Source organism: Erithacus rubecula, assembly GCF_903797595.1.
Source record: "Erithacus rubecula genome assembly, chromosome: 5".
Classification (NCBI taxonomy): Eukaryota; Metazoa; Chordata; class Aves; order Passeriformes; family Muscicapidae; genus Erithacus; species Erithacus rubecula.
The window spans coordinates 23,767,421-23,779,942 of NC_136687.1; the positions used below are offsets into that span (position 1 = coordinate 23,767,421).

General features: G+C 37.8%; 1 protein-coding gene across 3 annotated transcripts in view; it reads right to left on the reverse strand.

Moving 5' to 3' along the window:
- CORIN (corin, serine peptidase) overlaps positions 1 to 12,522 on the reverse strand; it is a 113,825-nt gene that overhangs the window by 3,467 nt on the left and 97,836 nt on the right. For all 3 annotated transcript variants that reach the window (XM_079305756.1, XM_079305754.1, XM_079305755.1), the window contains exons 17-21: positions 9,987 to 10,109; positions 7,348 to 7,397; positions 5,724 to 5,898; positions 1,732 to 2,003; positions 105 to 238 (exon numbers count right to left, since the gene is read on the reverse strand). In XM_079305756.1, the coding sequence (XP_079161882.1) occupies positions 105 to 238; positions 1,732 to 2,003; positions 5,724 to 5,898; positions 7,348 to 7,397; positions 9,987 to 10,109 (754 nt within the window). The remainder of the gene's footprint in view (positions 1 to 104; positions 239 to 1,731; positions 2,004 to 5,723; positions 5,899 to 7,347; positions 7,398 to 9,986; positions 10,110 to 12,522) is intronic.

Below are 12,522 nucleotides of genomic sequence, written 5' to 3' on the forward strand. Positions count from 1 at the left end.
GAATAGATAAAGTATGCTACACCTAATTACCATCACAGTACTTTGATTTCTAAAAGCAATTTTGTTTGTTGAAACTTTCTGTTTCTCCTTACAGAGATGCCTACCATGCAAGAGTCCACGGTGCCAGATTCATAGCCAGCACACAGCATCCTGCTGGTGATGATTTTCATGTCAAAATATGACTGGCATTGTTCTAAGGAAATTATGCGAACCTCTCCTTCCTGAAGCTTGAAAGGCACTGAAAAACAGAACTAAGTGTTTAGTAAACAGAAATTCACAAATACTTGCCTATTATGACTCCATGAGGTACAACAAACGTTTCCATTGGGGCACATTATAAATATTGCTCTCCATATATGTATTAAATGAAAGAGCACTATGTGTTGCATAGTCCTGGAGAAGGACTAAGCAACATGGTGACTGGTGTGGTATTTGCTGTTTATTGAGCATTTGCAGTTTAACATGATGCAGTTTGTGACTTTTAAGATGGGGGCAGTAGTGGCTGGAAAACAGTAATGTGAGAGAGATGAACAACTGGTTTGATTCACTGTTCCAGAGCAGGACCTGCCTATTTCTTGGTGTCTGTCATGGTAAAACTTGGTAATGATCACAGCCATTTTGGTTATGTTTGGGTAAATTTCACTTGCAGAATGTACCAGGAAATCAGAATTTGAATCTATCGAAATTATTGTAATATGTTCAAGAGGCAATAGAAGACTTCCTCCTAGTATAAGCAACTGATTGAGTTCAAATTCTAATCAAAGTTGTTCAACCTAGGGTATGCAGTACTAAATGCTATGTAACCAGAGTGGTTTCTGATGCTTCCTAGCATAAAACCTTTAAAATCAACTCTGACCACGTTAGAGAACAAAAAACCATTTTCCATTTACCAGTGCTGCAAAAACATTCTGCTGGAGTTTTTCTCCTGACACCATATAGAGATATTTGTAGATGGGCAGAGATGCTAGTAAGCAGCTTGCTATTGTATGCAATTTAATTTCTACCACATCTAACCTGGCTGCTACAACTGAAGTTCATCTGAAGCAATGCAGAAGGAAGATTTTCTTACCCAGAGTATGGAAAAGCCATCCCTAGTAATTATTATATAGCAAAGGGAGAAACACAATGACTAGTGCACTAGAGGTGTTGGGGCCAGGCTAATTTGCATACTATTAATGCAGATTCATTTTACCTGAACTGTTATTTACATAACAGTACTCGTCAAGGATTGTGGCAGCCCCAAAACAAGAAAACACACTAACATTCTGTTCAGAGATACAAGAACACTTCTGGTTATGGAATAAATTGTGTCATAAGTACAAAGTGACTTGTGTTCCTCCAACCAGTGCTTCCAGTGCCTCCAGCTTTCACTGAGCTGAGTGTTTCCCCTGCACTGATGATGTGCTACCTCTGCAATATTGTTCTGAATGAAACAGATAGCTAAAAATCATAACTGTGTGGGGGACTTTCTTGATAGAAGCTTCCAGATCCTCAACATTTTTAAAAATCCAGCCAGTGTCTAAGTAGGCATTAAGGAGCATAAATTGTGGCTGCTGCTTGAAAAAGTTAGGCTATAGTCACAGCTTGATCCCTTCAAGAGTAGTTGCACTTCCCTAGTACTTACTAAGATCTAGTAATATATAAATGGATAGAAGTTTGTAATTGTATCACTTATTTTATTAACTCAGTAGAAGCTTCACACATTTTTCAAAAAAATCAGAAATATCTTACTTTTGTTGCCCATGTGTCCCCAGCCTGTGATGTAGCAGTAGGTGTCTGGCTGAACCAGCTGGTCCTTGCTGGGCAAGCAGACAGGTCTTACATAGCTTGTCTCATTGATATCCTCATCTAGTTCCACAATGCTAATATCATAGTCTACAACTGCTCTGTTGTAGCGTGGATGGACGATGATGGTCCTCACTAGTCGGGTCTGCATGAAACTTGATGGATGGTCAAGATTGCTAATACCAAGCACTACTTTCCAGACAGCTGCATTTTCTCTCCTTTGTAAAAAAGAAGAAATAAAAAAAAAAATGGTGACATTTCAGTCAAGGTCTTTCTTTTAACCTAAAATACCCAAGGTATTTTTTTCTTCCTTTTTGCACACTGCACTTTGCAAACCATACAAATACTACAAGAAGAAAACAAATATTTATGCATTATTCCTTACAGCAAAGATTTGAGCAAGAGAAGTCAATACTTTCCATTTCCCTCCTGCTTGTAATCAAACACATTAAAGCTCACTCCATCAGAAGTTATGTAACCATGCATTAGTTGCTGTATTAAAGGCTGTCAAAGTCATCCCTTGGATCCTTCCCAGCGTTAGTAGCTCACATGCTCAGTGGTGGGCACATACAAAAATCCCTAGGGTGAGAATATTGTTCAGTAGTCTGCTGACAGCAGTTGTGGCTCACTGAAATCCCTAAAGAGTCTCCAAGAAGAAATTATATTGTGTAAATTAAATATTTTATGATAGCCATGGGAAAAGTCCCTTATTTATTCAGCATTCAGTCTGTGCCAAGTATACTTTCTATGCCTAAGACCAAAGGGTTAGTTTGACTTTTAAATTTTTTGAGACTCTTTTGGTAGACATTCAAGACCACAAAGCAATGATACATTTAATACAGGAGGGAACACTGAACTATTGTCTGTTGAGATACATCAGAAAAGCCTAGATTTTATGAAAAGCTTCAAGGCTGTAATCTCTTGATCCTAACTGGTCACAGGATGAGTTGCGGGTTCTTTGTGGTTTCTAATTAGTCTGTGATGCTAAAGGCTCTCAGAAAAGTCAGCATTTTTCACAACTGCTGAAAGACAACTCCATGTAATTAAGCACCTTTCACAGTACTAAAGCTTATTCAAAGCAGTGTGAGTAAAAGCATGCAAAATTGCAGCTTTTTCATAATGCTCAAGATTGTAATTCCTGTAATTTGTGAAGAGATTCTGTTGCTAAATCAAGACTACGTTTATCTTAAGAGTTGGATGAAAATTTCAGACTATAGTGATCATTTTAGCATCATGATCAATTCATGAGCTGTTCCATAAATTCATGGAAATTAAATGCTGAGAATATTCATATACTATTGTATATGTGTTTATGACCACTGTAAAATAACATTGCCTAGAGAAAAAAGCAGTCAGCCAGAATGCATTGTCCAACACATAAAAAAACCCCAAAACCTTTAAATGGTTTGGATGCTTTAATGTAATGCACTTCAAAATGATCTTGACAAAACTCTGGGGACTATAATAAGAAAACTCACAAACAACACAATATTTAATGCAGCTCTTTCTATTTATGCCTTCTACAAGTATTCATGGCTATTTGTATTATTTTTATATGGTCCTCATGTTGTTTATTAAACTTCACAAGTTTCACAAAATGAAGCATTCTGTATAAGGGACCAGAGCACTTTAAAATCTCTTTATATTGTTGTCTTATGTGGTTGGCTTGGGAAATTTTTTAAATACTTTATGTAAAAAAAAAAAAAAAAAAAAAAGTGACATCAAGAATCGTCTTGCTGATGATATATTAAGCTTATAAAAAAAAAGTCCTTCTTACAAATTAAGAATTTCAAGGCTTCTGGGTACATCCCCTCCAATCTACTCAGAAAGACAGAAGAGAAAAAAACTTCATATAACTTCTCAATCAATCATTAAACTAGAATATCTTAGTACTTTAAGGTCTTTAGAATATAAATATAAAAAAAAAAACTTTTAACAAGTTATACTCTGAGCTCACAAGGATATTATGCAGCTCTACATGAGGGGCAAATGAGCAGCTCCAAAATGTAGAGGCATTTCTTCTCCATTTGACAAAACTGGAAGAATTTTTACTTTATAATGTGACAGCTGCTTTGCTTATCTTTCAGTAATGAGAGGAATCTTATCCAGCAAATTCAACTGCACTCCAGAATTGCTGAAGGATCAACCTCTGTCCCACCCTTTATTTTAGATCACCAGAAAGTGTTCTTCCAAAGGATGGGAAATATTCCAGCAGTATATTTAAAAAGAGATGGAGAAAGAAGAGAAATTCCTTCTGGACCCAAAATCTGATAAAATACAGTACTCTTGTTCATGTAATACAGGTTTAGCACATTGTTAGTTTAGAAGGACAAACACCAACGAACTCAGTTTTTCAGATATAAAAAGAGAAAATGTAAATTTCTACTGAAAAAGGGAATGACTATCACTATCAGTTCAAGAGACTCTTGGTTAACATAGAACACTTGTTTAAATTTTCCGTAGAAACCCAATAAAAAAGCTTTGGTTCAAGACAAAAGAAATAAGGTAATAAACCTCCTTCTGAAATCTGTGGTTCATCAAGAAGAAATATTGGTTAGCACCAAAAAGCTGGCAATGATTGAAACAATAGCTAAGAGATGTAAACATCCTCTGTACCCCAGACTGTCCCTCCACCACAGCCTCTGATACTAATTGTAATATTAATTAATTTTAATACTGACTTGTTAATGATTGCAAGCTTATTAAAAGAGTGGACTGTATAAAAATAAATTTTAAAAAATTACATTCAGTATGTCATTTGCTGTGAGAAAATACTCAGTTTTTCTTTTTACCAATGGCCACAGCATTTTTTCAGGGTTTTTCCTACACTGGTACAAAGGATGATTTTTAAACCGATGGCAGCTGTACGACAGCTATAGAATCAGTGCTTTGATCTCCTTCCTTTTCCTGTTTCTAGCTGAAAGTCAGAGCATCTTCATTTAGCTTTCATCAGTAGAGATGCCAGCAATGAGTAACAAAACATGTGAAAACCTCAGCTGATACTGGTTTGTACCTTTTTACTTTCTTTTTTAGTCTCCTAAAACCAGGTCTCTCTGACAGGCTGTGAGGTTACTACCTCTGGTAGTAACTGGGTTACTCTAGGTGCTCTAGGCACCAACTTCGTCAGGTTATCTTCTTAATTAAGTGAAGCATCTAATAGTTGCTAAAAGGTTATTTATTGCAGAAGCATATCAGTCTCAAAAGGCACAGTCAGAGACATCAAAGTCCATGCTAAGTTTTGGTACAAAGTCCCAAATGGAAGCAGAAGCTGCCCTTGTCAGAGCCCAGGGAAGCTGATGGTGCTGTGGCAGCTCCTATCTTCTTGGGTGTTGATGATGGCAGTGAGAGAGCAAAGCAACAGCAGAAGCATGGCACAAAGGAATGGCACAAAGACTTGGCAAAAAAACACCAGCTCTCCCCAATGCATGCTCTTATATAGAATCTGCCCAGCCAAGCTAAGACACAAACTCGGACCACCACTCCTTAGCCTATTAGAATTCTATTTTCTTAACACGCCAGGTTATGTATGACCTATCTTGTTCTATCTGAAAAACACTAGCAATATTTTTACTATAGTTCTATTATGTCTAAGCACTGTCTAAAACTATGTTCCTGAAGCCTCCACTAAAAACACTAGTAAGCTTTTCAGCCTTCACTAGAACTCACACTTCTACTCGGGCATTTGAACCTTTCACTTACTAAAAGCATTAGAGCCATGCTAAAAGTTACTGACTCACTTATCCTAATACTTAAACTTACACCTCTACCTTATGTGTGAGTGGCTTCATATACTTCAATCCATCCAAAGGCTTTAATTCAATCCCTGCCCTCTGATTCCTCCCTGAAGGATTCAGAGAGCCTCGACTCACAGACTCCAACACCTGGCCATTCCGCGCCGTTTGTGATTCACGGGAGCAGCAGAACGCGAGCCCTCTCACCCTTCGAAGCAGTGCGCGACGGTCAGCACCCATCTCCTGGCGATGAGGACGCAGCCGCAGATGTGCCCGCTGGGCTCGCTCTGCAGGGAGCACTGCCACGGCCAGCGGCCCGGCCGGCTCGTCCTGCCCCCCAGGATCCTCTTGCTCATGCGGGCGGCGGGGCGGCGGCCGCAGTCTGCGGGGACAGCAGCGTCAGTGGCCCCAGCCAACTGCGCCTGCAGCACAGCTGGGCACAGCTGGGCACAGCTGGGCGGGAGCAGCCTGGAACCGCGCTGAGCAGCGCACACAACCACCAGCCGCACGGCAGCATCGACACCGAGCCGCTTCTTGCAGCCCTTTGTACCAAAGGATTTCCTCGCTGGTTATTAATTCAGCCTCAAACATTAACCAAGCTGCGTTTGGGATCCTGACTCCTTTGGCTCAGGAGGTTTCCTCATGTCTTTTTCCTTCTAGCTAGCAACGTGTTTGGCCTACTTGGTATTATCCAGAAGAATTGCTTCTGGAAAATCTGCTCAGCGATAATAAGGTTTTTCTTAAGTCAGGTGTGAGGTTAATGTCATGGTATTTACTCAGCTACAGAGCAGAAAATTCACTTTGCCTGCAGCAATTACTATGGGAGAATATTTAAAGATCTGAAGACATTCTAGTTCTTTGTTCATTACATTTTACAAGCCACCTCCACTAGAAATTACACCAGATTACTGTTTGCCAGTTACTACTCTAAAATAATCATTCACTTTTGTTTAACTTTATTTTCTGGATTTGAAAGATGCCAGTCTTGTTATCCTATTTATACTTTATCCTGTTTATACTCAATCTAACTTAGAGAATAAAAGAACACCACCAATTTCTGCAACTGGCATCCCAAGGGAAGATATGCTGCCATTGCATGTATCTGTGGATTCAGTGCTGAAGTAATAAACTGGAGCAATGGCTACTTGTACCTTATAATTCTTACTGTGCTCATTTAACTTCATAGTGTAAGCAACATATGTCAGAACAAAATATCTTCAACAAGGTTTTTGAAAGCTCCTTTGAGTTTTTCCTTCCTCTGATGAGTAGCAAATGTTTTGATTAGTTTCCCAAATTTAGCTCCTGTCTTGTAATTTCTTTTCCCTGACTCAATCTACTTTGTAGTTCAAATGTTCTTCAGCAAAGCTCTCCTTGTCCATAGAACATGGTTTCATCACAGATGAAGAATTTCTGCATTTTCAAATCACTTAAAATTGTACAAACTGCTGTGCCAACAGACTTGGCCTGTAACTTTCTACTTTCTTCTGTCCCCTTGAGTTTAACAAACAAATCACAGCTTCAGCTCCCAGGCAGATAGTCTGCTATCCACTGTGCTGGTTAAGGATATTTCCAGCAGGAAGTTTTATCAAATTTACTTTTTGAAACCTACCTGCTGACCAAATTCCTTTTGTTGTACCTTACACACAGCATCCTAGTCAAAATATAAGAAAAGCTGATTAAACTGAGTAATGAAAAATAAACCCAGTGCAAAATTGGATGTTGCAGAGGTTTAGTAAAAATTTCAGAATGTATCCACACTAAACATCTACATTTTTTAAAGTGATTTAACACATTCTGAAAAATATCTATTTTATAAGCATTTCTCTCTTACCTTCTTTAGTGCAAAAGAGAGCCACTTTGCTTCTGCTTTGACACGTCTGTCTAAATATAGAAACAAAACATGGTAGAAATCTCATTAATTGATTAATGTTGGTAAATTGAAAATCAGCACAGCTATTGCATTCACTGCTGTAATTCTCTCGAACTGTAAAAAGGAACTCAAGGAGCTTCTTGTGCCAGATCATGGTTTCCAGCATCTGCCTGAAGATAATTCAAAATATTATTTCAGCTTTACAATTAATCTCATGAGTAGTGTTACTTATTTTGCAGACCACCTTGCTCCTTGGGCATGGATCCAGCTCTGAGGTCAGCTGGGATGCACAGCCTGTCAAGTTCTTATTTGCAGCACCTGAAAAGCACAGATTGCCAGTCTCCTCTTCCTTACAGTCAAAGGACAGGATTTTCTTTGAAATGCCTTTGATTACAGATGATCTTTCATTCCTACTTTTCATTCAGTTTTTTCATTCCTACTGTGTACATGCTTTTCTGAGGCAAGTGCAGAGCTACATTGGACTGGATACACAGGTCATTTCTTTGCCAGGTAATTCTTTGCAGACTTTAATCCCAGCAGGTAGGTAGGATCTTTAAAAAACACCTAAAAAGAGGCTGCATTTCATGTTAAGCCATGGATACTAATGTGGGCAAAACAACAGTGTCAGCCAGCCCACCAGATTACCTTGAATCTGGAATTTAACCAAACCATTGTCCCTTACATTGCATATACCTCATTCATACACTATGAAAATCATTCTATTTCTCTTCCTGAAAACCCAGTTAATAAAATTATTTTTCTAGATATAGTAGAGATAGACCAATTTAAACCAATTTCATGAAATAAAATTTTGTACACAATTTTGACAGGCAAAGATAATATATGGAATATAACTGAGACCACCCATGCTCATGTTTTACACTTCTTTCTTTGACTTACCATATAGCCAGCTCTAAAGAGAAAACTTTATGCTTTTATGTGTGCATTGCCTGCACTGTGCCATTCCCTTCTATCAAAACCTTATGAAATAGTGGTGTATTTGTTAGTTCTTGGCCAAGTTCCCATTAGTCCAGAACCCTGGCAACTTCTTTAAACATACAACATACTCCACAGCACAAATGTTTTACATGTTGCAGTTGATCCAGATGAATTTACCTAGACTGCAGGGCTCAGGAGCACTTCCCACTCATCTGGATTGGATGCCTGATGCAGCCAAAACAAAAACAGCTTCACCCTTCATGCACCCTTCCCCCTTAGCTTCTCACTTCTTGTTATCCATTTTCTGAAATCAGGGGGACTGAACATCTGTTTCCTACATGTAACTTTCATTTATGCAATAGATTTAACAATAATCCTCATTAATGATGGTTTCCTTCTTTTAACTTGTACTTTGGGCAAAACTAAATCTTTTGTGACTAGAATTTGTAACTCAGAGGCTCCAGATCCATTACTTCATATGTTTCCTAGCACACCTCTTTCAAAAACGTCAAAAAGTACCTTGAAATTTCTGCTTTGCACTTTAGTGCCTGAACAGAATATGACTGTGGATCTGCCTTTGCATCTAGTTACAACCCAAGGTGTTTATTCTTGTATTACTCTGGAGAAAAGCACTTAGATACTATTAATCTAGAGGGAAAAGACAGTGAGAAAGGAAAATCAAAGAGTTAAAAAGACAACTTTCAAGTATCGGGCACCTTCAGTAATGGCCCCTCTAGATGAAGAACCATAAATTAACATAAAGGAATGGGAAAAATACTAATGTCAAACAAAAAAGGTACAAAATTGAGATGTAAGAAACTCAGGTCCTTGAAGGCACAATCCTTTTAGTATTCTGCCACTAGGGAAAACTGATTATAGAAAATAATGGAGCCAAGCAAAAGAAAAACAGACTTCTTCCTTGGATTTTTTTGTCTTCACACATATTACCCAAGACAATCTTTTCTTGTGAAACAGAAGGATTTTCTACAAAAGAAGGATGTTCTGAAAGCTCTTGGGCATTTCAAAGAGAATAGAGAAACCATGAAACTGCTTTTTGAAGAATGCAGTTGCCAATGGGGATTAGGTTGCTCTCCCAGTTTTGCCCTGGATTTTTAGTTCACTGGCTCTTCAAAGTCACACTTTGAATGTCTCAGCCATGAAATCCTGGCTTCTCATTAGTAACTATCTGCTTAATTGGGTTAATTAAAAGGAATATACTATCATCTGGAGCCACAGCTAAGGAAACCTACTGTAATTAATATAACCTCTACTGAAGAAGCTGTGGTTGCTCCAATTAATGAATCCAGACTACATGGGCTGCAGAGGATGTTGCTGCAGATTTTGCTATATAGTACTTGCTGGACTTTCTTGCTCAGCAAAGATTTAACAAACTGTTTGGTCCAGGTGCTTCAAGTATCACTCAAGTGTTCTTATTCTACCAAAACAGGCACCTGAGGATTCACAAAATGTCTCAAAAGAGATTACAGTGGTTTTAGAAACTAAAATAATTGCAGACTGTATCTTAACAACTTACATGAGTATGTGCTGGGATTTATACACAGATACCATGGGAAACAAAGAGCTCACCAAAGAGTTTATCACTGCATTGGTAAGTGACCACCCACAGCAGTGAAATAGGTCCTTTTTTACCTGTTACTTACCCATTCACTAGAAGTGCATGTAAAGTGGATGCATTCTTATTCTTCCAGTCTGAGTGCAGATTCAGCCACTTTTGGTCCTGCATTTGCTCATTCTCCATTACAAGTTCTGTTTTGGATGGTCCTCTGAAACAAATGAAAGACATTGATAGAACTTCTGGTAGGTTTCTGTGTTAGAGTTGTGTGAAGGTGAGGAGACCCTAAAATACCTGTTTACTCTACAGATGCACATCTGAATGATATGGCAAAGCCACTGGCAAATACAGAGTTAGGAGAATGAAATCACCCTGAGAAGCCAGGGCAGCCAACATAGGACAGTTGTGTTTCCCAACAAGAAGCAGAATTGGAATCAGGAACAGCAAGAACTTTCTGGTGGCATTTACTGCAATGCACACATTGATACTGTTTCAACAGTTTCTTGGACTCCCAAAATGCAAAAAAAAAATAGATCTTCATATGCAAAAGAGGTAAGAGAAAAAATATTTTCTTAAATTCCTGTCATTGGAAATCCATTAAAATTTAACAGTGAAGAACAGCCTAAATCTTGTTAATAAGACCTGAGAGTATCTCTCAGTTGGAGCTGCCTGCTTTGTGAAACAGAACAAATCAATGGTGATGATGTCAAACCCGTTCTTCTCCAGCAACCTAACAAGTATGTGATGATTAGAATGGTTCACCAATGGTTCATATATCCACTTCCTCAGTCTAGTTATTGCCTGATAGACTCAAGAAACAGCTATTTTATTAAACCTTGACTGCCAAATGGAAAAAAATAGAGCATTTCTAAATTACATTACTTGTCATGCAGCTTTCAAGCACAGGTTGGCCATCAATCCCTGTCAATGACAGGACTTTCAACGAGTGCTCTCCAAAACACTGGTCAAAGGCCAAATTCTAAATTATAATTCATGGAAAAGAGAATAAGAGAATTTCAGAAAAACTGTGATGTGTCCTTAAATTGGCCTCTGAACCCAATCTCTCATGATAGCTCCTGGTAATGCCAGCCAGGATATTACTTTAAGTCCAATTCTCAATATAGACTATATTTCTTTTTTGAAAAAACTTTTACAAAACACCAACATTCTTTACCCACTTGATTGCATTAACTAACAGAGATCAAAGAATTCTATTATATGGTAAAGTTGTTAGTGCAACCATATGGAAATATTTTCAACACAGCTGGCAGAATAAACCAAACTTTGAGGTCATGGCCCAGACCCTGCCTGTTGCATGATTTATTTTCCAGAACCTTCTCTGGGCATATTAAGCAAATATAATTCCATGATCTACTAACCAGAATGTGCAGGCATATGTGCACAGCAAAAGGAGTTTTCCTTCTCAGTGTCTGCTTTCAACACACATATAAAGATGTCCACTCTTCCATATTTCCCACCCTTTTTCCTACCAAAAATAGGCAAACCTTTTTCTTATGGTGACATTCTGCCCTATGATCTTCTCTGAACAATGATGTTCACCATTTCATAACAGTGTACAATGATATTTTACAAACTCGTAAACAGTGTCTGATCTATAAAATATGTAACTAAAAAATGTGCAAAAAGGTGTGAATATCATTTGATGAATCCAAATCTATATTATACCAAATACCTGATTGTTGTGATGAAACCTGCAGTTCTGAATTACAGATTACAGTGAGTTATAATCAGAATTAAGGAAATATGTACTTCTAAATCAAGGTAACAACTACAAAACACACCTGCATTAAATTTTGTAATTATTTTACTTAGGAAAAGTAAGATCCTACCTATACCTTTTTTTTTTTTGGTGGTCACAGCTTGATATGAAACACTCAAAACCAGGATACATTAATTTATATATTTAGAATGGTTTCTGTGAACACTTATGTTACCCCCCTTGATGATGCTTATAAAAGATTTTCTTTTAGATAGGCTTCCAAGTAACAGTGACACACATCAGTTTAGATTCTGTAATTCGATTCTTGTAGGTCTCATGTGGCAGCAGATTTGAGAAAGGAAGCCTTGAGATAGGCCAGAAGGCAATGGATTACATTCATATGGGCACTAATTTAAAACAAATTAGGCCTCTTTCAGAGCTGGAACAGCATCTGTTTTCTGTCTGTACATATTGGTTAAAATGTTTCTTGGTCTTGAGCAGAATTCTCTAAAGCCACAAATGCCACAGAAAATGGAGTAAGAGATCGAAACCATGATTTTAACAGCATTAAAATCAGAGATATCTGAAATTTTAAAGTGAACACATACTGAAACACAGAAAATAGAAATCAAAAGTATTCACTGCATTGACAGAAAAAAATAAACACATATGATTAAATTATTCTTAAAAATTTCTGGTAGACAGTTGGTAAACACTGATACTTTCAGGTTTCAAAATCCCTCAGTCCTATCTCCTATCTGATAAACTAGCCAAATCTATGAAGAATGAGTCGTAATTATACTGAAAAAAAAAATTGCTTGCTTTATCTCTGCCAGCTGGTTTTGCTTGGGATAATTTTCTTCAGAGCAAGCATGGGGTTGTGTTTCACATTTGTGCTGAAAAC